This window comes from Octopus sinensis, linkage group LG2 (genome assembly GCF_006345805.1).
Source record: "Octopus sinensis linkage group LG2, ASM634580v1, whole genome shotgun sequence".
NCBI lineage: Eukaryota > Metazoa > Mollusca > Cephalopoda > Octopoda > Octopodidae > Octopus > Octopus sinensis.
The window spans coordinates 171204143-171229774 of record NC_042998.1 but is presented as its reverse complement, the minus strand read 5'-3'; the positions used below and the strand labels follow the sequence as shown (position 1 = coordinate 171229774).

The 25632-nt window shown below is 38.0% G+C and overlaps 1 protein-coding gene across 2 annotated transcripts; it reads right to left on the bottom strand.

The window, feature by feature from the left end:
• Positions 1-4313: 4313 nt before the first annotated feature.
• On the bottom strand, positions 4314-23143 carry LOC115232635 (osteopetrosis-associated transmembrane protein 1). 2 transcript variants are annotated; one of them, XM_029802631.2, is made up of 6 exons: positions 22409-23143; positions 15167-15284; positions 12407-12516; positions 8428-8541; positions 7033-7192; positions 4314-4449 (listed from the first exon to the last, which is right to left on the bottom strand). In XM_029802631.2, exons 1-6 carry the CDS (start codon positions 22793-22795, stop codon positions 4352-4354), a joined length of 987 nt encoding a protein of 328 aa, XP_029658491.1. In that variant the 5' UTR covers positions 22796-23143; the 3' UTR covers positions 4314-4351. The 2 variants fall into 2 exon arrangements, with proteins under 2 accessions (XP_029658491.1, XP_036356312.1); XM_036500419.1 differs by having other exon boundaries at positions 8428-8535.
• Positions 23144-25632: the final 2489 nt, after the last annotated feature.

Genomic DNA, 25632 nt, shown 5'->3' with positions numbered 1-25632 from the left:
TTATGTAGGTTGTACAAACTGATCCCATAAAAATTCTTTTTAAATTCTCTTTTATGGGTTTGGTAAAAAATATTTTTGGATAAATACAAAATTTGATTGTTATTAAACAATGTATTCACCTTTTTGAAAACAATAGGAAATGTAGTTACTTGAGCCTGCAAGATTTCATATTTTTTATATGAAAAATCTTTTTTTTTTTATTAGATATTATTATAATTATCTTTGTAAAAAAATTTATATCTAACCATTATATAAATCATGTCTTTTTTTCTCTCATTCTTTGTTTCTTTTCTCTGCTTTCTCTATTAAAATTGCTTTCCAAATTCCCAAACAATGTCACATTATCTGATAAAACTTTCTAAACTGTTTCTTTTCTATTGTTTTTTCAGTTGTTCCTTTCTAAATTGATTTCTATACCTTACTGGCACTTGTGCTGGTGGCACGTGAAAAAACATTCAAGCAAGGTTTTTACTAGTGCCGCTGGACTGGCTCCTTTGCAGGTGGTACATAAAAAGCACCATTTGAGCGTGGCCGTTGCCAGTACCGTTTGACTATCTCTCGTGCTGGTGGCACATAAAAGCACCCACTACACTCTCGGAGTGGTTGGTGTTGAGAAGGGCATCCAGCTGTAGAAACTCTGCCAGATCAGATTGGAGCCTGGTGCAGCCATCTGGTTTGCCAAACCTCAGTCAAATCGTCCAACCCATGCTAGCATGGAAAGTGGACGTTAAATGATGATGATCCTCATCATCATAATTTCATGTTCATTTTCCATCCAAGCATGGCTCAGACAGGTTGTCATGGTTCTAAGTTAGTTCTTATTCAGAGTTACTGTCCTCCTAGATGAGTCAGAAGAACACATCTCACTTACACACTTCATTTTTAGCTTTGTTTCTACAGTCACATGCCCTTTCTGTCAACTTCCTATCAAATATAGCGGAGCAAAGAAGGTGTCTGTATCTGCTCCCAACCACTCCAAGAATGTAGTGGGTGCTTTTTACCGGCACAGGAGCCAGTCAGGCAGACCTGGCATCGATTGCGTTTGGATAGTGCTTTTTACATGCCAATGGCACAGGGGCCAGTCAGGCGGTATTGGCATTGACCACATTTGGATGGTGCTTTTTATGTGCCACCAGCACAGGAGCCAGTCAGGGGGCACTGGCCACAGCTATGATATTGGTTTTACTTGACTCAACAGGTCTTCTCAAGTATATCATATTGCCCAATGCATCAGGGGTACTCTTAACTGGGCTGGACATGCATGGTTGCAATCTCACTTTAGTTGCCAGGTCTTCTCAATCACAGAAATCTCCAAAGGTTTCAGTTTCCTGTCAGTGCCTCTGTGAAGCCCAATGCTCAAAGGTCATGTTTCACTACCTCATCCTCTGTCTTCCTGGGTCTACCTCTTCCACAGGTTCCTTCCAGTTAGGGAGTGGCACTTCCTCACACAACTGTCCTCATCCATACACAACACATGACCATACCAGCACAGTCGTCTCTCTTGCACACCACATTTGATGCTTCTTATGCCCAACTTTTCTCTCAAGGCACTTACACTCTGTTGTGTATGCACACTGAAATTTTACATCCAGTGGATCATTTCTTTCAAGCCTATCATGTCCTCAGCAGTCATGGCCCCTGTTTCACTGCCATGTAGCATGGGGGTTCACATACATGCATCATACAGTCTACCTTTCATCCTGAGCAAGACGCAATTAGTTGCCAGCAGAGGTAGGAGCTCTCTGAACTTTGCCTAGGCTACTCTTACTCTACACTCTCAGAGCAACCACCACCACTACAGACTTGGTCACCTAGGTAACAGAAGCTATTAACTACTTCTAGTTTCTCCCCCTGGCATGTGATGAAATCTGTTTTCTGTACATCTTCAGTGTTTATTGCTCCTGTGCATGTCACACACAAAAACCATCTTCCCAGTTAATCTTCCTTTGATATTGCTGTACCTTTTATGCGTCCATAGCCTACACCGGGTACTTCGCATGGAGTTTCTACCCACGCCTATTCTACAGATTGAGCAGGGCCATCTACCTGAAGGGGTTTGTGATTTGATAGCCTTCTTCCTTACTAAGACTATGGTGCTGCTACACCAGTCATTGAGTATGACTCCTTCTTGAACTACCTGATTTACTATGCAGGCAACAAGACCATAATCCACACCACCTGATATTTTAAGCATCTCAGCAGTGATTCCTGATGGGTCAGGTGCTTTCCCTTAATAGCTCTACCTACCAAGGTACTGTCAATTCGAGTAGCTGGTCCCTCAATTGGGTCAACCTTTGGCAGACTCTCCACTTCCCATTTATTCTCCACATTCAGCAGTCTTTCATAATGGCATCTCCAAGCCTCTTTCTTAACAGAATCATTAAACACAAGGGCACCAGCATCCATGCAGACACATTTCTCTCCTATGACATCACAGTTTTCTCTCACATACTGTCTTGCAATCCAAAATACTTCAGTTCATTGAACATTGGCAACCCATGTCTCAGGAAATTAGAATATTAAAGGTAAAAAAGGATTGTTCAAAAGTTATTTTTCTGCAGAATAGATATGGCAGTTGTGCTTCATTTCTCTCTATCTGTACTCTTATTCTTAATTAGTCTATAGTAATCATTCTAAAAATTAGTGAGATTGTTCACCAAATATGTGAATTCTGCTTTTCTCAAAATATTACAATATTCTCTGAGCACAGCTAAGCAATACTACTACAATCACTCCTTTTATATCATTTTTTTAATATCCCTAAATTTTTTCAGAAAAACAAATTAGTACTGCAATAATAGACAAAATGTCTGATCTAACAGTTGTCCAAAAGACAATTAGTGAAGCAATCCACAAAGAGAAGAATATATAGGAAGTTACTGTAGAAACAGCTGGCTGTTCCTGGTATTCTGTGTTGGAGAATATCACTGGAATTTTGTCTGGATGAGCAACATGTGACAGAAAGAGATGCACCATCAAGTGGAATGTTTACAGCCTAAGAAGACCTTAAAAAGAGCTGATTTGATAATGTGGGAGAAATCCAAAAGTGAAACCAAGAGCCACCATTTATAGACAATTTCAAAAAGTGGGGAACCATAAACAAATACCCTCTTTTCAATGACAGGCAGAGTCACAAGTGGTTGACTTGATCTAAGATGAAGCATAATTGGAATGTTGAGCATTGGTCCAAATGTTGTTTTCTAATGAAGGTTACGGAGTATGGAGAAGTGCTGCAGAAGTATATTATTCCAGCTGTTTGAAATCTTGTATCAAGTTCCTACAATCAGTGATAGTTTGAGGTGCCATGTCACCTGCAGATTTTGTTTCACTAGGTTTCCTCAGAATACACTCAACAGAGTTGTCTACCAAAAGATCTTGGAGCACTTCATGGTGATGAAATATGTATGTACATATGTATGCATATATGTATGTGAAAGTGTGTGTGTTTTTACTGGTTAAACTAGTGTTGAAATATATCTCTTTATTTCACTGTAACTTAACAGTCTAACAAATAAAGAACAATAAATTAGATACCAAACTAAACTAAACACTTGGGTCCATATGATCAAATGAGGTTTGTAACCTGGTAGAGTTGATCAGTGTCTAACTACATTCATTCACAAGAGATTGCATTATTAATCCAGATAGATATAGTAGAATATATATATATATATATATATATATATATCTAAGATGTTGAAATGCTGGCTTTAAAGTTCATACATTCCAATCTTGCTAGTTATTTTCTTATGCTATTTTTCCCATTATTAGTCTGCTTGGCTGACAAAAGATTTCATTTATCATTATTATTATTATTATTATTATAGATCAATAGAGAGTATATGCAACTCTAATGGTGATATATTCTTTTTATCAACAAGCATTAAGAATGTTCAAATAACGGATAATGATTATTATATAGTAGATTATTACAAAGGAATGAATAATACAGAGGGATTTAGTGGGAAAGAGGTTCTGAACTACAAATCTCATCTTGTGTGCTTCCATCTATGTACTCTATGATTTAATCACACAATCCTTTAAGTGTCTATTTTTCTATATACACACACATCTTACAGGTGTATGAAATAATGGATAAGAAGACCATTAAAACCTTATGTGAAAAGCCTGCAGTAGTTGTAGTAGAACAACTGAATACGGTTTTTGTGTACATACAGACCAAAGTATAATATATACAGAAACACAGAAGATAGGATTACTAGAGCAGAAAATCATACATAATTTAATTCCTAATCAGAAAATGAACAGGGAAACATAAAAAGGAGAAAGCTTTAAAAGCAGAAACACTTGGGTGGAAATAATTTGTTTTATTCATTTTTTTTTAACATTATTATCTTTGTGATGAGGCTGATGGAGTATTTATACCTGGAATATCACTAATGGATCTGTACAGACTGTTTGAATTGTTCGACAGGGAGTTGTAGTGGCCTGAAAATATTTAAAGAAATAAATAAAGAGAGAGAGAGAGAGAGAGATGAACAGACAGACAGGCAAGATAGCTCGATAGGCAGATAAGAAAGAAAGATACAAACAGATAATTATTCGTAGTTCTAAGCAAGAAAAAAAAAATATATATATATATATATATATATATATATATATATATGTGTGTGTGTGTGTGTGTATATATATATATATATGTATGTATTGGTAAAAACGGTAAGATAACAAAAGAAAGAAAGAGACCTCAATACTATGTAAATAGAGGAAATTTATCTGTAAATTAATATGTTACCAATATTCGATAGCCAAGATAAAACTGAGTTTGATCTTGGCTATTGAATATTGGTAACATATTAATTTACAGATATATATGTATATATATGTATATATATGTATATATGTATGTATATATATTATGTTTGTAGTAGAAGATGTGAAGATGTTAAATGAATTGACTATACTTGTAACTTATTCTATTGATCCTGACAGGATTTGAACACAGAAAGATAAAAGAAAAAAAGAAACAGAAAAAAATCTAAATGCTGTGAAGCACTTCTGTCACTGAGCCATTTCATTTTTTATACAAGAAATTTACTCCTAGCAGTTCTACAAAATATTTGTATAAAACATAAATTACGCAACATATAATGATTTATATATGGAGAGTAATATTATAGAAGAGGCACGACACATTGGAAGTAACAAAACTTGAACCAATTGCCTTGTAGACAGTAAGTAGTACAGGATCTTAATCTCACAACCTCTGTACATCTATAACTATGTATTACAGCCTTCAGAGAAATGTAAGCAACCAACTTCTATCATAACTCCACAACTATAATAATCCTTTCTACTGTAGGCACAAGGCCTGAAATTTTGGGGGAGGGGACTAGTCGGTTACATTGACCTCGGTGTTTCACCGGTATTTATTTTACTGCTCCCAAAAGGATGAAAGGCAAAATTGACTTTAGTGGAATTTAAACTCAGAACAGAGCAAAAGGTAAAATACCACTAAGCACTTTGTCCAGCATGCTAACAACTCTGCCAGCTTGCCGCCTTTCCACAACTATAATAATGTTATAACCATGCCCATCACCTTTTAAGCAGTGATTTCATGATAGAATAATTTATTTCTTTATAAGTACAAAGATATTTTGTACAGAAATACAGTTGGGCAAAAAAAAAACACTGAAATATTGCTACTATTTCTAAATCAATCACTTTGATTTAGAAAAGCACAGCACTCACAGTTGTAGCCACTAGCCTTCATTTCTTTGAATAAAAAGTTTCAGTGTCTTTGCCTAACATTTTTGTAGATAATAAATCCCCTTTTTGTTTGTTCTTTCTCAAGCCATGCCTGGCTCATAACGGCCGGTTTCCCGGTTTCCTTGGCGTATAGGTTCCCCACCTGGACGGGATGCCGGTCCGTCACAGGTGAGCTGCAAGATGCAGGAAGAAAGAGTGAGAGAAAGTTGTGGTGAAAGAGTCAGCAGAAGTTTGCCATTACCTTCTGCTGGAACCGCGTGGAGCTTAGGTGTTTTGCTCATAAACACACACATTGCCCGGTCTGAGATTTGAACCTACATTCCCTCGACCGCGAGTCCGCTGCTCTAACCACTCGGCCATGCACCGCCAATAAATCCCCTTCAATAAACTCCACCCACTTACTGCTTATAAAATAGAGACATCTTTGAAGTCCTATAGGACATTATCGTCATTTAATGTCTTCCTTCCATGCTGGCATGGGTTGGAATGTCTGACGGGAGTTAGAAGACTGTGTCAAGCTCTACTCTCTGCACTGGTATGGTTTCTTTGGCTGGATATCCTTCCTGATGCCAACAATTTTACAGAGTGTACTGTGTGATTTTTATGTGACACTAGCAGCAGTGAGGTCACCAAGTAACTTGCAAGACAAGACCCCCTCAGCTGAGGAGAGAATGGTAATGAAGGAGGTGGCCTTATGCCATGTGGAAAGAGGTTAGAGAATGAATAGAGGGGACAAAATTAAGCATTGTGCAGTAGAGAAGTTACATGGCCATCTTAGTTGGGAGGGGGGCAAGAGAGAGCAGAGGGGGAGAGGGGAGAGGATGAGGAGAGAGGGGGGAGAGGAGAAAGGAGATGAGAGAGGAAAGAGGGGATGGGAGGAGAGGGGGAATAGGGGAGGGGGAGGCGATAGGGAGGAGAGGAGAGTGGAGAGAGTGGGAGGAGAGGGGAGGGGCGAGAGGGGAGGGGGAGGCGAGAGGGGAGAGAGTGAGGGGAGAGGAGAGAGGGGATAGAGGAGAGAGGGGAGAGGAGAGAGTGATGGAAGAACGTAAAGATGTGATGAGACATACTCAAATTACAGGGAGCTGTAAATAAGTGAAATGGAGCCAAGGATTGAATCAGGTGAATGTGTGGGTAAGTTGACTAGATTGGTTTACAATAAAGTCAAGATGACAAAGTTTAATAACAATTAAACGGTTTGCTCAATTAACTATCCCTAACACCATAGGCTCAGTCAAACAGAGTTGACCTCACTAACAACAAAAACAACAACTTTTAATCAGAAGGAGAACTGAAGATACTCACAGAAATTGAAAAGTTTTCCTTTGCCAATAAGATACATGCATACATAGTAGATAACGGTGATGATTATGAGGCTAACTGAAACACTAACAGTTAACACTGTATTGTCTTGTCTGTTTTTGGTAGGACAATCTTGGCTCCACAGCAGCCTGGTGTAGTTCATCTAAAAGTCAGATCATTGAAAATAGGAAAAGAAAACATGTCTGGAAATTATGAGAATATTAACATGGCTTTTAAAGTAGTCTAAATTAAAGAATATAAACATTCCTCGGGAGTGGCTGTGTGGTAAGTAGCTTGCTAACCAACTACATGGTTCTGGGTTCAGTCCCACTGCGTGGCATCTTGGGCAAGTGTCTTCTGCTATAGCCCCGGGCCGACCAATGCCTTGTGAGTGGATTTGGTAGACGGAAACTGAAAGAAGCCTGTCGTATATATGTGTATATATATATATATATATATATATATATATATAAAAAGAGACCGATAGAACAAGTACTGGGCTTACAAAGAATAAGTCCCGGGGTCGATTTGCTCGACTAAAGGCGGTGCTCCAGCATGGCCACAGTCAAATGACTGAAACAAGTAAAAGAGAGTAAAAGAGAGTATAGCACATAGAATGAGAGAATCTCAATGTGATTTGTTAACCTGATGGCCAAATTCAAACAAATTTCTCTCATTCCAAACTTTAAAAAGGGATACATTAAGTAAGGTAGCCCTGAGATATATGTCATCAGAAAAATACATATAAGATTTTGATACTCTCTTTACTCTTTTACTTCTTTCAGTCATGTGACTGTGGCCATGCTGGAGCACCGCCTTTAGTTGAGCAAATCGACCACAGGACTTATTCTTTGTAAGCCTAGTACTTATTCTAGCGGTCTCTTTTGCCGAACCACTAAGTTACAGGGACATACACACATCAGCGTTGGTTGTCAAGCAATGCTGGGGGGACAAACACAGACACACAAACACACACACACACACACAACACACACACACACACACACACATAATATATATACATATATGATGGGTTTCTTTCAGTTTCTGTCTACCAAATCGACTCACAAGGCTTTGGTCTGTCCAAGGCTATAGTAGAAGACACTTGCCCAAGGTGCCACGCAGTTGGATTGAACCCAGAATCATGTGGTTCGTAAGCAAGCTACTTACCACACAGCCACTCCTGCGCTATAGGGATTTATTTTAAATAAGGATTGATAGGGATTTATTTATTTTAAATATGAATACTTTAGTACAGGCAATCTTAGGTAGGATTGTTATTAAAAGGAATAAATGGGATAATATGCCTGTAGATACCGAAAAGGAAAAAAAATGAATTGCATCTCAGCACTTAGTGACAGAATCTATATGCCTCCTCCTCTGCAAAAAAGTACTCACCATATCCATAACGTCCATGCAGATACTTGGAGAAGAATAATCTTCTATAGTCCTGAAGTCAGAGTTGAGTTTCTTGTAGCTTTCAATACAGGCCTGACAGATGTTCATCTTTGACTAATGATAAATAAATAAATAAACAAACAAATAAATACTTCTAAATAATTAGGAAGGAATGAATATATCTTTATATATAAAAGAGAGGTTGTGTGTCTGTCTCCTACGATTTAGATTCCTAACTACTCCCACATTTTGCGGTGTAGTTTAACCAATCTTATAGTCGTGATTCATATCGAGCCCTTCTGGGTATTAGTGCGCATATACGATGAGTCTACGATTTAAAAAAAAAATTTACCATCATTTTTTCCATTTTAATGCATTTTTTTCGCTATTATATAAGGGAAGTAACTCTCTAAAAATGTCTACGATGAGTCAACGATTTAAAAAAAAATTTACCATAATTTTTTTTCCATTTTTAATGCATTTTTTTGCTATTTTTTGGCTTTAACTCTCTAAAAATGCTTATATAGTTATTTCCCTTACAAACCCGAGCAACGCTGGGCGATACTGCTAGTATATATATATATATATATATATATATATATATATATACATACATACAGTAATCACTCACCATAACGTGGTTCACCTATTGCACCCTCAGTATATAATGGATTTTTCTGGCTAATATAGGTAAATTTATATTGCGGACTCCTCAGTATATCGCAGGTTTCTACAGTTGATAGGTATTAAAATTTTTGGTAAATTTCTATATTAACACCCACACGATTTTCACTAACAAAAAAAAAAAAAAACTCAGATTTTTTGCATGGAATCAAGTATCCTGAGCTCCTAATATACTGCAAATCCCTTAGTTTGGTTCGTAAAAATGGGGAGAGCCAGGGGCGAGGGGGGACGCCCCCCATCCTAGAATCGTTGGAAATTCTTTTGTTGAATGAATTCCTGTGACCCCCACCCCATTTTCCGGACACAAAATAAGTTTTGTAGTATATTAGGAGGTCACTGGAACTCATTCAACACCAGAAAAAAAAATTTCCAATGATTCAGGGATATGAGCGGGGAAGCTCTGGTTTACCACCCCCTTTTTTTCTGAAACAAAATAAGAGGTTTGCAGCATATTAGGTCAGGGTACTTGATTCCATGCAAAAAAATCCAACTTTTTCATTTTTTTTCCTTAGTGAAAATCGTGCAGGTGAAAAGATCAATGGGGATGGGGGGTGGAATCTCCAAGGCTTCCACATCACCCCACCCCATTTTTCAGACACCAAAAAGGGTTTTGTAGCATATTAGAAGGTCACAGGAATTCATTCAACAAAAAAAAAATTTCCAATGTTTCCAGGATGGGGGGGAGGTCTCCCCCTAATCCCACCACCACCACCACCACCTTTTTCCAAACCAAAATAAGGGATTTGCAGCATATTAGGAGATCAGAGTACTTGATTCCATGCAAAAAATCCGAGTTGATTATTTTCTTAGTGAAAATCATGCAGGTGTTAATATAAAAATTTACCAAATACATTACAGTACTACACTGTATAACACATTAATTAAGATATATTAAAAGAAAATACATAGTGTACCATAGATGAGTAAACAAAGAACCACACATACTGTATGGAAAATAAAGTCGGGAAGCGAGTATGTGGTGTTGTTTTGCATTTATAAGAAAATAAATATATACAAATTATAAAAATAATTTTAAAAAATATACTGTACAGTACTGTTTCTACTTCTTGGATTTTCACCTATTGTGGTGGGGTTTTGGAACGTAACAATCGCAATAGTCGAGGGATTACTGTGTGTATATTTATATATATATATATATCAAGTAACGTATGGCCATGCTGTTTCTTTCACTTAGAAAAAAAAACTTCAGACTTTTGAAGTTTTCAGATTTTCAGATAAAGAATTATTAATTGTGTCTGTGCGTGGTTATATCAGTGCGGTATGAAGACCAGTATATTCAAACAGAAAATTCTTATGCTATGCACAACTGAGTTACTCCTCCTTACCCTATTCCCAAATTTGACACTTTTTTTTCTGCTAGGTTTAGTGATTACATAGAAGCACCTTCATGGGGGTCATTATTGGTGATGGTGGGTGGAAGGCTATGGAAACCCTTCTACATTTTCACATGGCTTTTGTGCACACTAGAATTTCTGCACACCACTACACACTCACCAACCAACAGTGCTACATGAATGGTTATTTGATACAGAGTGAAAACTATCTAAATATCTTGCAGTACTTAGTTTCAACTCTCAACATTTCAAGCTCAAATCTTAAAAGAGTTGATTTCACCCTGCACCTCTTGACAGTTGTTGTTGTGTAAACCAGTCCTAATCATGTGGACCTATGGCAAGCAGATAGTTGACCAAATTAGTAGATAAGACCCACAATTCTGTTGTTCCAGATAAATGAAACCACTACCTGAGGACCATACTGTACATACCAATATTCAATGATGAATTAGCACCATCCGAACGTGGCCTGTAAAAAGCACCATCCAAACGTGGCCTCGTAAAAAGCACCATCCGAACATGGTGTAAAAAGTACCATCCGAACGTGGCCGATGCCAGCGCCGCTTTGACTGGCTTCTGTGCCGGTGGCACATAAAAAGCACCAACCGATCATGGCCACTGCCAGCCTCCCCTGGTACCTGTGCCGGTGGCACGTAAAAGGCACCCACTACACTCACGGAGTGGTTGGCGTTAGGAAGGGCATCCAGCTGTAGAAACACTGCCAGATCAGACTGGTGCAGCCTCCTGGCTTCCCAGACCCCGGTCGAACCGTCCAACCCGTGCTAGCACGGAAAACGGACGTTAAACGATGATGATGATGACGATGAATTATATGGGATGCAATGTGAACATCTAGACATGTATTCTCCCCAGTGACCAGCTTATTGATATATATTAATAAAATAAGTAATAGTTGTCTAACTAGATTCAAAACAATAGACTACACCTCGCCAAAACTGTTCCTAGTGCCTAATCCAAATTTCATCCACATCGTTTTAACATTTATTTTTGCCAGGGGCCATACTCCCAGCAGTTATACTGTGTCTCTGCTTTCTACAATAGTACACAATAAACTACATACCTCTCTCACAATCCCTTCTTTGACATCTCTAACAATGTCTCCTTCATATTCTAGCTTTAATAAAAAGCAGGCCAAACCATGAGCCATGGGAAGGCCTCACAGGGAATCAACAGATGTTATTTCCCAGAACATAACACACAAATCCATGGATTCAGTTTCTAGCAGTATAACAATAGTAATAATGATGTATAGCATCAGTATAAGAATATTAAGTTTGGGGAAGGGAAGGTTGATGCTTATATTATTCAGATCAGAAGATTGAAAAGTATGCTTAAGAAGATTGAAAAGTATGGTGAGTTTTGTTCTCAGACTCTAAAGGGAAATAACTGAAACACAATGGGTCTGATACTTTGTTAACCTGAAGGTACCTAATTGTTATTGGCAGTGAGCTGGAAGAATCATTAGTGTCTCTATGCTTAGTGACGCTTCTTCTGACTCTGTTTAATCCAGGACCATTTCTAATTTGTGACCAAAAGCATTCTATATGTGACCATCCCTGCTGCACTGGCGTATCTAAGATGACAATATCTTATATGGCTTTCCTCTATTAGATTTTGTAAGACAGTTGAGTGGGGATTTGGCTGCTATAGTTAAAAAGTCAAAGAAACACGTAGAGCAGACATGGGCAACCTTTGATGAGAAGTGAGTTGCACGAGATATAGCTCATCATCAAGTGGGCCACACTACTAAATAACTGCAAGGTAATTTTTGGTTAGGAATATCATTCAGAAAGTCTTACTGGCTTGTAGCACTGGTGGACGCATGAAAGTAAGATGATGGGATTGTTGTTGCTGTTAGTGGTTTGAGAGTTGTAAACGTTGTCTCAAGATGAAAAAAAAAAGAAAAAGAAGTGACGTACCTGATTAAGTGTATTATTTTCAAAGCAGGCAATCATTTCCTTATAGCTGTCAATGAATTTAACAGTTTTATTGTTCAGCTCAACTTTATCTTCAGTCACACTATAGCAACCTGGAAATTAAACAAATTTCAATATCAGAATGGTTAACATCCATTCTAGATCAAAGGCAGTGTGTGTGTGTGTGTGTGTGTGTGTGTGTGTGTAAAAGCACCCACTATACTCTCGGAGTGGTTGGCGTTAGGAAGGGCATCTAGCTATAGAAACTCTGCCAGATCAGATTGGAGCCTGGTGCAGCCATCTGATTCGCCAGCACTCAGTCTTTGGGAAAATATTAAAAAGCTGTGGGCCCCTGAAACACAGGTTGTTGCAGTAACTGGTCCTGAAGTGCAATGGCGTTGCTGGGATCTTTGGCACTATGCAGTGTTGTCCCGTTCTGGCATTGGTGTAGCTTTCAATTCCAAAATTTGGCACAATTCCTTCCAGTATCTTCTAGATATATATTACTGCCTTCTCCCGTCTTCTCTCCAGGGAGTAGAGTCTTAACTGTTTCAATCTTTCCCAGTAACTGAGCTGTTGCAAAGAGACGATCTTCTTTGTGAATCTTCTCTGGATTGCTTCAAGGTCTGCTGTTAATTTCACACTGGTGGGTGGCCATAGCTGTGAGCAGTAATCCAGGCAGCTGAGGATGAATGTCTGCCAGAGGACCATCATGGTTTCCTTATCTCTGGTTTTGAATGTTCTTAGGATCCATCCAGCCAGTTGTCTGCACTTTGTCGCCATCCTGGTAATGTGCACTTGGAAAGAGGTATCATCACTCATGTCGATACCCAGGTCCCTCACTGATTTAGGCTCTGGGATTGAAATTCCCTGTGGACTGGTGTACCCTGTAAGTTTCATATTTAGTTTTGGATGCTAGTAGCACAGGGCTTGGAATTTTTCAGCATTAAACTGCATATTATTATCCTCAGCTGTAAATCAAGTCCAACTCCTGCTGCATATATATATATATATAAGAGGACAAAGTGTACGTACGCCACTATATATATATAAAATAAAATGCAAACCGGGACAAGAACACAAAACATCCAGACAACCTGGTGATACAAAAAGGGACAACAAAACATCCAAATAGACAATACAAAAAAACAAGGACGGGTCATTTGAAGCCTTTTATCTTCAGTCAAAAACTGGACCATCTCCGCAATTTCGGCTGATTAATCTTGAGATCGATCCAGTGCCAAGGAAAAACTAAGCTAAGAGCATTAGATTCCTTGGGAAAAAAGCATCGACTGTATACGAAGAGGAGGACAGAATAACAGATGATGTTACATGAATATAAATACAAAAATACAATAAAAATAACAATAATAATAATAATAACAGGACATAACAACAGGTGCCTTTCGACTGGGGACGAATTGAATTCAGCTGGCTTGTGTGGAAATGAAGCCTTACAGCAAAGGGAAGAATATCGATGTGGCAGTCAAAAGGGCTAGCAGTCAGCCAACGGTCACGTGAGAAGAGAAGAGAGAGAAAAAGAGGAACAAAGAAATTAAGGAGGGGGAAAAGAGAGAGAGTGTGTAGAAGTAGATAAGCGGAAGAATCAAGGAGTGGCAAGAAAAAAAAGAGAGAGACAGGGACATAGTGAAGTGAAAAGTGAGTAAGAAAGGTAAAGAAATGTGAGAGAGAGGGGGCAGAAAGAGTTGAGAAAAGATGGGCTGGCCAGATTGGAGCAATCTCAAGATTAATATCCAATCATCATCATCATCGTTTAACGTCCATTTTCCATGCTGGCATGGGTTGGACAGTTCGACTGGGGACTGGGAAGCCAGGAGGCTGCACCAGACCCCAATTTGATCTGGCAGTGTTTCTACAGCTGGATGCCCTTCCTAACGCCAACCACTCTGAGAGTGTTGTGGGTGCTTTTTATGTGCTACCATCATAGGGGCCAAAGGAGCTGGCATCGGCCACAATCAGATGGTGCTTTTTACGTGCGATCAGCACAGGGGTCACAGCTACAATTTCCATATGATTGTAATTTGATTTGAGTTGATGCTGATGTACTTGACTCAATAGGTCTCCTCAAGAATGGCATGTCACCCTACAATCCAGCATACTTTTGAGTGGGCTGGTTATGCGACATTGGTGAGGTTACAGCTGTGAACTCACATTATTTGCTAGGTCTTCTCAGTCACTGTATACCTCCAAAGGTCTCAGTCTTTTGTCATTGCCTCTGTGAGGCCCAACGTTTGAAGGTCATGCCTCACCTCCTCATCCCATGTCTTCTTGGGTCTACCTCTACCCCAGATTCCTTCCACTGTTTGGGGATGGCACTTCTTCACACAGCTCTCCTTGCCCATCTGCAGTATGTGACCATACTAACGCAAACGTCTATCTTACACACCACATCTGATGCTTCTTATGTCTAACATTTCTCTCAGGGTGCTTACACTTTGTTGTGTGTACACACTGACATTACACATCCAGCGGATCATGCTAGCTTCATTTCTTTTGAGCCTATGCATGTCCTCTGCAGTCACAGCCCATGTTTCACTGCCATGAAGCATGGCAGTTCACACACACACATCGTACAATCTACCTTTCACTCTGAGCGAGAGACCCTTTGTCACTGTGAATAGCAGGTCAATACTCTAGTTGCTTGCCCATTACAGTTCACCCTCTTTGGATACAATTTTTGGTTTTTAAATTTAAATCAGTGAAAGTACAAAAGTAGATTAAAAGAAAAAAAAATATACTTACTTGAACAATAAGCAGAACTCCAAAGTGTTTCGATGTCTTGAAAAACTGATGGTATTAGTGGAGCATAGTCGGACTTCATAAGTAAATTTTTACATATTACTAGAGTACTATTCTTGCTCTGCAGTGACCGAAAAAGAAAACTGTTATTATATTAACTGTATCAAGATTTAATTTTTATTATCTCTGTTTTTAATTCAAATCTCACCAGCATCATCTTTGCTTTGTATCACTTGTTACACAGGCTTGATAAATACCAGTAATATATGAGGGTAAATTCAAGTGACAAAACTGTTTGCTTTCATTATTTGAACTTAATCATAGTATTCTCTTCATAGTTTTGTACAAAGCCAGCAATTTTGGGGGTAGGGTGTAAGCTGATTATGTCAATCCCAGAATCCAACTGATATTATTTTCTCAACCCTGAAAGCACAAAAGGCAAAGGTGACCTCAGCAAGATTTGAATTCAGAACATAAAGGGCCATATGAAATGCTGTTAAGCATTTTGTTCAACATGCTAACAATGCTACCAGCTTACCAAACTTACTCATAATCCTGGTTTCAAATTTTGGTGCAAGGCCAGCAATTTCTGGGGGACAGGGTAAGTCAATTTCATTGACCCCAGTAATTAACTGGTGCTTATTTTATCAACCCCAAAGGGATGACTGGTGAAATTGACCTTAGTAGAACTTTAACTCAGAATGTAAAATACTTATTCATAATATTAAAAAGTGAAAAATCCAAATCTTAAGATAGAGAATGGGTCACAAGGGTCAGATGGTTGGACCTTATTTCTTTTTAGGATGTTATTGAGTGAATTTAAATATTAAAACAAATATATAAAAACTGTGTTTAAGAAATAAATCATCTTCAGTGTTGATAACGATATAACTATTGTTACAAAAACCAATTATTTCCTAAGATATTTCATGAGGAAATCAGAGTGAAGGCGAAAGCATTTACTACCTTCATCATCATCATCATCGTTTAACGTCCGTTCTCCATGCTAGCATGGGTTGGACGATTCGACCGGGGATCTGGGAAGCCAGAAGGCTGCACCAGGCTCCAGTCTGATCTGGCAGTGTTTCTACAGCTGGATGCCCTTCCTAACGCCAACCACTCCGTGAGTGTAGTGGGTGCTTTTTATGTGCCACCGGCACAGGTGCCAGGCGAAGCTGGCAACAGCCACGATTGGATTGGTGCTTTTTATGTGCCACCGGCATGGAAGCCAGTCAAGGCAGCGCTGGCATCGGTCACATTCGGATAGCACTTTTTACGTGCCACCGGCACGGAAGCCAGTCTAGGCGGCGCTGGCATCGGCCACATTCGGATGGTGCTTTTTACGTGCCACCAGCACAGGGATCACAACTGCAGTTTCCATTGATTTTTGATGTTGGTGTACCTTAAAATGTCATATTTACTATCGTAAAAATGCCATACAAGTTAATGCATTATTTTATTATGTAAGCAATGTCATAATTTTACACTGGCAAGATAGAATTGTTGAGACCCACTTTGTAGACAATGGAAAACCGAGAGGATTAATATTGATATTATATTCATATGCTTAAAATATATTTAGGCTTATTTTGTCCAACCCATGCCAGCATGGAAAATAAACATTAAATGATGATGAGGAGGAGGAGACGGAGGATATTTAGGTTTATTTTAAACAAGACTAAATATTATTTTGTAGCAATATTAAATATATTTTAAACATTAATGTGATCAACATTAAATATACTGTCACATATAGAAATTTTACTTAACAGTATTAAGTAAAATATTCCTATAAGGAGGGCATTTTTTTTTTTTGTAGTAATGTACTTCTAGCTTAACCTTGGTCAAGCTGACCTATTACATGTAACAGTTAAACAACTAGGTGCAAACCACAGATTCAGAGCCCCTAAGGTGACATATCGCTATGTTGTTGATGACCACACTATACATACTGACATGAAGTATGGCAATAGGGATTTAATACTCTTTTGTTTTACTGAGACAATGGACATATTTTAGTTTTTGTATTTTCTTTTCTTTTAACATTTTGGCAGAAATACAAAATGAATGTTCTTTTGTTATGCTATAAGACTGAACTATAGTTAAAAGAAGGCTTACAAGGGAATTAATAAAAAGTTATATCTAGGAATGTATGTGAAACTCAGTCTTCAGTGACATGGCAGTGCTAATAATATTCCTGAAAAATAAATATTATTTCATTGCTTGGAGACAGGTGAGGGTTGGGAACCGGAAGAATGTCTGGCCACAGAAAATCTGTCTTGATGAATGCATGGAAAAGTGGGCATTAAAAAGATGATCATCATCATCATTCCCATTCAAGGAAGAAAGATATATCACAACCTTAGTAAAAAAAAAAAACAATCACCAGAATGTTTGATATCTCCAAAAGGTGAAATGAGACCCCTAGAAATGTGACATGTTTAAACACAATAAAACATTGCAGTAGATTTGAACTCAAGACCTATTATGTCCATAGTTGAATATTTATCAATATTAACAAGGAATCTGCCAAGATCAACTTTACCTTCCATCCTTTCAGGGTCAATAAAATAAGTACCAGTTAAACACTGGGGTCAATGTCATTGAACTTGCTGACCTTATGCCAAAATTTAAAACCAATATTAACAAGGAATTAAGGTGATGAGCTGGCAGAACCATTACAGTGCCAGACAAAAAGCTTGGCAGCATTTCTTCTATGTTCTGAGTTCAAATGTTGCTAGGGTTGACTTTGCCTTTCATCCTTTCCAATAAAATAAGTACCAGTTGTGTATTAGAGTCGATGTAATCAGCTTACTCCTCCCCCAAGATTGCTGGCCAAATTTTTTACCAATATTAACAAGGAAAGTCAACATCATCACTGTTTCACTCAAGTGGTGACAAGCATGAAATATCAATATCCATACATGCACACACACATACATACACACACAATGGACTTCTTGCAGTTTCTATTAACCAGATTTACTCCCAAGGCATTTGTTGGCCCAAAGAAGACACTTTCTTCTTTTTTCTAGTCTTTGCAAATCCTCTGCACTCAAAATCCACATCATAATTCATACAACTGCATCATCAATCTTTCCTGTAACCAGAAAGGGGGGAGCCCTTTGTTACAAGTATAAGTAATAACTCACTGAATTTTTTCAAACCCATTCTTATTCTGGCTACAATGTTTTCAAAACATTCACCTTCAACTACAAATTAGATTACCTTGGTAGTAAAAGTTATCAGCAACTTCTAAGGAGGAGTCTTTCAGGTAATTGATACAATTTCAATGTAGGCATGACTATGTAATTAAAAAGTTTACTTTGCAACAAAGACTTTTCAAGTTTGATAAACTGTGCAGCACCCTGGGCAAATTTCTTCCACCATAGCCTTATGTATGTATAACAATTTTTATGATGACTATAAACAGATATATATACAACCACATTTGCATGTATGAATAGACTTAATCTCTCTATATATAAATGGCAAAATGTCTGCGTGCATGTCCTTTATACAAATCCACAATTTTTCAGTTAGAGGGCTCACACTTTCTATGGTTATTTAAAACCGTCCAAGGGTGGTCGTGCACATCTTTACATTTCCCCAGTCACCCCACAAAGCCATTAAAAAATCAATAGAAGTGACTTTTTTGTGAACTTTCTATCCAAATCCCAATCAAAATGCCCGAAACTTGATACGCCAATTGAATGCCAGCTAGCTGTATGTGATTGGTCAGAGATTTGGACAGTACTCGCGTGTATGTGCGCACACATGCAGTTGTATATGCATGCACTAGTACTATGACCCGGCGTTGCAGGGTCATAGTGCTGGTATATTATAAACATGGTTACAAATATCCATATGCATCACATGACCATACTAATGCAGTTGTCTCTCTTTCATGCCACATCTAATGCTTCTTATCCCCAACTTTTCTTTCAAGACATTTACACTGTCACACGTGCACACTGACATTGCACACCCAGCAAAGCATAGTAGGCTGCATTTCTTTCAAGCCTACGCACGTCCTTGGCAGTCACATGTTTCACTGCCATGTAGCATAGCTGTTCACACACAGGCATCATACAATCTGCCCTTCACTCTGAAGGAGAGGCCTTTTGTTACCAACAGAGGTAGGAGCTCTCTGAACTTTGCCCAACCTATTCTTATTCTAGCAGCTACACTCTTGGAGCATCCAACCTACTGATTTGGTCACCTAGGTAATGGAAGCTATTGACTACTTCTAGTTTTCCCACCTGGCATTTGATAGGGTCTATTTTCTGTACATTTTTAGTGTTAATTGTACCTATGCCCCTTCCACACACAAAAACTAGTTTCCCTGTTAACCTTTCACTGATATTGCTGCCCCTCTTACGTATCCATTGCTTACACCAGATACATCATACGGAATTACTACCTATGCCTTTCCTACAGATCGAGCAGGGCCCTGAGAGGATTTGTGATTTGTCCTGAGGGAATTTGTAATTTGTCCTGAAGGAATTTGTGATTTGTCTGCTTTACTACCAACTACGACTTAGGTTTTTGCTAGATTAACTCTAAGGGCCTTAAGTTCTAGGCCTTGCTTCCACACTTGAAACTTCTCTAGTTCTGGTAGCAATTCAGCTATAAGAACAAGGTCATCAGCATACAGGAACTCCCAGGGGCAGCCCGTTTTAAATTCCTCTATTATTGCCTGGAGGACTGATATATATACAAATATATATATATATATATATATATGTATATATATATACACACACACATACACACACACATATATATACACATATATTTATAAATTATTAAGGTGACTTATTCGCAATTTACAACCAAAAAGTACAAGTATAGACGTCACTAAGGTGACTAAGGTTGCTAGTCAGCACCAGCATTGCTAGAAATAAGAGTCAGAACAACTCTTAACAACAGGGGAAAAACATATCTAATAATTGACAAGAGAGACAAGCCTCCTACAGCAAGCAAGACAGAGCCAGATCATCGCTGATCAGTACGCAGCAAGTTTCCAGAAAAGACAGAAACAATAGCATAACTTCAGTAATTTCGCTCTATGCACTGCAGTAAACAACTTATCAGCTTATGTAATATTGTATTACTTGTTTACAAAATAAATATAAGTGTCAATTTTTATTATATTCATTACATATATTGGTTCCAGTATAAATTAATATTACTAAGAAATATTACCGGTCCCTGGCACATTGGGAAAAAAAAACTGCCAGTGCTCCACATTAGATAGTTTGAGAAGCACTGCTATAGACAATATTACCGTCCAGCGAAGTGAATGCGGAATCACCCATCAAATGAATTCACAGAGTGACTGACAGCTAATAGTATTCACAAATATCAAATACTGATGTGATATGGTTAGCCATAAACTGGAACTTATCTGAGAGCCACCACAGTATCCGCATGTATAATATATCTCTCCAAACTCACATTTATACTCTTACTCTTTACTCTTTTACTTGTTTCAGTCATTTGACTGCGGCCATGCTGGTGCACCGCCTTTAGTTGAGCAAATCGACCACAGGACTTATTCTTTGTAAGCCCAGTACTTATTCTATCGGTCTCTTTTGCCGAACCGCTAAGTGACGGGGACGTAAACACACCAGCATCGGTTGTCAAGCAATGCTAGGGGGACAAACACAGACACACAAACACATACACACACATATATATATATATATATATATATATATAATATATATATACTATATATATACATATATACGACAGGCTTCTTTCAGTTTCTGTCTACCAAATCCACTCACAAGGCATATATAAATATATATATGAGTAGCAGAATTCTCTGCAATTTATACTATCATAGACCATACGCAAGTGAGGGAAGCACATACAAAAATTATAACATTATGCATTTCCAAGATCTTCACCCTCCCTCACCCGAACAATCTCAGATTTCAACATCCTACTTGTCAACATTACAATTAGCGTGTTTATTATACTTCCTGCTACAAAGGTGGCAAATTTTGGAAACTGGTGCATTCAATACCAAATCCTAATTTAGAGTCATCCCCAACCCTATTTTTTGTCAATTTCTTTGCAGATTCGTATTCTCCGTAGCCGAAAACAGGGGGTTACACTTTTACTCTTTTACTTGTTTCAGTCATTTGACTGCGGCCATGCTGGAGCACCGCCTTTAGTCGAGCAAATCGACCCCAGTACTTATTCTACCGCTAAGTTACGGGGACATGAACACACCAGCATCGGTTGTCAAGCAATGTTGGGAGGACAAACACACGCATATATATATATACATATATACGTTGTGTAGAAAAAAAAAATAATAATAAAAGGGGGTGGGGGTACAAAAGGAAGTCTTGCCGAGGAGCCGAGGAATTGCTCAGTTTTCAAGTTAGTTTCCAATTTGGAAAAGATCTGTAGGAATTGACACCTGTAAATTTGGAAGATGAGCTATATTTGTCTGTCCGAGGAGAGAAATCTAGAAGCAGGTAACTTAATAAAATAACCAATAGAATAAGCACCACATTAAATAAAAAAGTACTGTAGTCAATGTTTCGACTAAACCCACCAAGGTAGGCGCAGGAGTGACTGTGTGGTAAGTAGCTTGCTTACCAACATGGTTCCGGGTTCAGTCCTACTGCGTAGCACCTTGGGCAAGTGTCTTCTACTATAGCCTCGGGCCAACCAAAACCTTGTGAGTGGATTTGGTAGACGGAAACTGAAAGAATTCCGTCGTGTATATATATATATATATTTCTTTACTACCCACAAGGGGCTAAACACAGAGGGGACAAACAAGGACAGACAAAGGGATTAAGTCGATTACATCGACCCAGTGCGAAACTGGTACTTTATTTATCGACCCCGAAAGGATGAAAGGCAAAGTCGACCTCGGCGGAATTTGAACTCGGAACGTAACGACAGACGAAATACGGTTACGTGTCTGTGGTGTGTGTGTGTGTGTGTGCGTGTTTGTGTGTCTGTGTTTGTCGCCCCAGCATCGCTTGACAACCGATGCTGGTGTGTTTACGTCCCCGTAACTTAGCTGTTCGGCAAAAGAGACCGATAGAATAAGTACTAGGCTTACAAAGAGTAATTCCTGGGGTCGATTTGCTCGACTAAAGGCGGTGCTCCAGCATGGCCGCAGTCAAATGACTGAAACAAATAAAAGAGTAAAAGAGTAGTGGTCAAGGTCCAATGACTGAAACAAGTTAAACGTGGACGAAGAATACTCACAGCTGAAGCGATGTCGGAATAAAGGTCAATGGCTGCTTTGTAGTCCTGCAAACATTCGGTACAAAAGCGATATGGACGAGCACGTTCAATACTACAGCGATAGAATTTTGACACCACATTACTAATGTTTCCGATAATAGCTTCACAGGGTTTTTTAATCGGTACGGGCTCTATCGTAGTCGTTTCCAATCTAGTTGTCGCTTCCGATGTAGTTGCTGTTACCGTTGAAGAGTTTGTCTGGCTTAGTTCTGCAAGTGTGTCGTTATTTGGGAGATGGTTCTGAGTGTGGTACGACGTCCAGGATGTGCCTTCATTGCACGACGAAAGAAGGAAATTGTTTAATATAAGCAAAAATATCACGGTAATAAAATTCAGATTCCGTTCCATTTCTTCTCGTGTGTATGTAAAGAATTGAAATTAGCAAAAGCTAAAGATTCTTTCTAGATATATTCAACAGGCAAGTAGAATATATGGAGCCGAGTCTTGTAATGCTGCCCCACCTGTATTTACAAACATCTCTATGGAATGATCACATGAGCTGACCCGGTACTAACCTTCGCTCAGTTCCTTATTTATATTTATCTCCAACTGTGTCATATGATTTATTCACACATTCAGAAAAATTGGTATTGGTCGATGATATTTATATCAAATTAACTTTCCACAACAATCATAAAAGAGGGCAAAATCGGAGCCTTGTTTAAGATTTACCGAAGAAAATAATGAAAGATAAACATCTATACTGTAAACTTATTTTTAAGTTTGAACGTAATTATGTCCCTTTGTATAGAGTTGTCTCCCTCTAGTCGTAAATTTTCGCCAACGCTACACCTGATTTTCTCCCTTCCATACACACACAAGCATGTATCTGACTCATACACTGTTCACTTTCCAGACATTTGTACATTACTGCATATACTCTATACGCACTTTCTGACAAGTTGTGGTGCACCTGATCACTGTATACAATAATTTCATTATTATTATTATTATCATTATTATTATTATTATTATTATTATTATAAATTCAGAAAATGTGAATAAAAGACATTATAATAAATTGCATAACAGTGACTTCGAACGGGGGAAAATCGTCTTGTTTTATTCTCAGTTATGTTTAGGGTAATGATAATTAAAGACCTATCGACTGGTCATGTCAGTCAAATTTCTTGTCATTAAACAGCTCTTGTCTCCCCTCTCGAATGATTATAATGTTGCAGATATTTCCGTAAAGCTCTTCTTTCATTGGATGTTGTTTCCCTAATTTATTGAGAATAGCACCCAACATACGTGTACAGATCCCATCAAGTTTTCTTTCTTTTTTTCTGTCCAAGTTAATAAACTGCAAAGAAGAGCTGATTCTACTATGGCTCTGAAGAATTCTCTTTTCATCCGGCCAGAAAGTGTAGACTTACAAACTATTTTGAATTTGTCCAGTACACTCTATACTTTTGCATTGCGGATTGATGTTATCCATCTTTCGATAGTGGACGGCAAGATACGGTGGCATTAGTATGGAAGCAATGATGAGTTAGTGAGTGAGTGAGTTCCTTTTGTGGATCCCCAGCCATGGGAATTCTCATGTCGGAAGACCTGGAATGATGACCATTGATCAATTCTCTCGTGATGTCAAGTTACGAGAAGACCTCAAAAATGTTATGGAAGACAGAAATGCTTCAAACAAAAGAGTGGTTTTCTAAATTTAAACCGCACACTAAATTTTCCAGGTAAAAAATAGTGGCTTATACACCGGAAAATACGGTAATTGTAGTGGCAATGACAAGTTGACTTGCTGGTTGATAGTTGATGGTGTAGAAGTGGCTGCCTGCCAGTAGAGAGGGAAAGAGTAAGGAATGCATGAGAACAGAGTGGTGACATTTAGTAGATATGACCCAGAAGTTGTTCCTCTTCGACTAATACCGCAAACAGCAGTAGCTTTCTTCAATTGAATACCCATTGTTGATTGGTTAAAATTACCCAAATACAACAACTTTAACATGAAATGACTTCTAAAATACGAAATTTCTCAAAAATGTTCGAAGTAAATGTGTTCTGCATGAGAAATTACACCAGTATCCAAAGTTTCAAACAGTTTAGCTTTAAAAAAAATAATTAAAAAGTCTGTAAACCAAACTGAACAGATCCTAAACATCTTACATATATAATAAAATACAATGTCCTTCACAGTCTGGTCACACTAGTAGAAGGAAATTAACACGACAAACAGTGTGGGAGTGAATAACAGTCAGACATACTAAATTAAGGTGAACTATTGTGAAAGATTTTGCTCTGAAGTTGCAAGTATTTTAATCAAAATGAAACATCAAATTTTTATCGTGAATAATATTTATCAATCTCACACACATACATGTGTGTGTGTGTGCGTCTGCATGTGTCTGTGTATGTCTTTATGTGTGCGTACATGTGAATGTGTATGTACATATATATAAATCTGTAATAAAAGATATGGATTCAGAGAATTGTGTGGCTATTACAGAAAGCTGCTCTAATGGACTCAACTATCAGACCACACAGTAATCCAGTACAGAGAAGTGTAATGCAGCTGAAATCCAAAAGATCCAGTCAATGAAATTACTTCAGGAGAAGTATATAAACAGTAAAATGTCAGGAGGTACAAAAAATGTATATAGATATTTAAGCACTTGACATCTTTAGGATTTTGGCTGTTTTGTAGCCATTTCAGTGTGGAATAAAATTATGTTTACATGTTTGCTTTAATATGCATGTTATGCATTATACAATACAATTGTATATTCACAAATCAATGCAAATAAAGAAAGCTAACTCATCAGATCACCAGAACACCATGGTTTCAATTCTAAGTATACATACAAAATTTTCTCATTATATAAACAATGTATGGAAGCCCAAAATTAGCTTAGTTTGATCAGTAAGCGTAAATATATGTTTTTTTATATCAGTTAAGGTATGAGATAGAAATTCAGGGATCTGACCATCCTTAATGTTTATAAAAAAAATAACCAAGAAGGGATGAAAAGAGGAAGTAAAGTAGTTAAAGTAAAGATAATGTATACATTCATATACAAGCATGGACATGTACCTAGGGCAAGTGCCTTCTGCTATAGCCTAGGGCTGACCAAAGACTTGTGAATAGATTAGATAAAATGGAAACTGAAAGAAACCCATCATATGCATATATGTATATGTGTGTTTATATATATATATAGAGAGAGAGAGAAAGA

What these genes read in the sequence shown, in the direction of transcription:
- LOC115232635 (XM_029802631.2), bottom strand. Translation starts at nt 22,795, where the DNA reads ATGGAACGGAATCTGAATTTTATTACCGTGATATTTTTGCTTATATTA. An exon ending in GAGTTCTGCTTATTGTTCAA is followed by an intron (nt 12,517 to 15,166) that starts GTAAGTATATTT and finishes TTTAATTTCCAG; the next exon opens with GTTGCTATAGTGTGACTGAA. An exon ending in AGGAAAACTTTTCAATTTCT is followed by an intron (nt 4,450 to 7,032) that starts GTGAGTATCTTC and finishes AAATATTTTCAG; the next exon opens with GCCACTACAACTCCCTGTCG.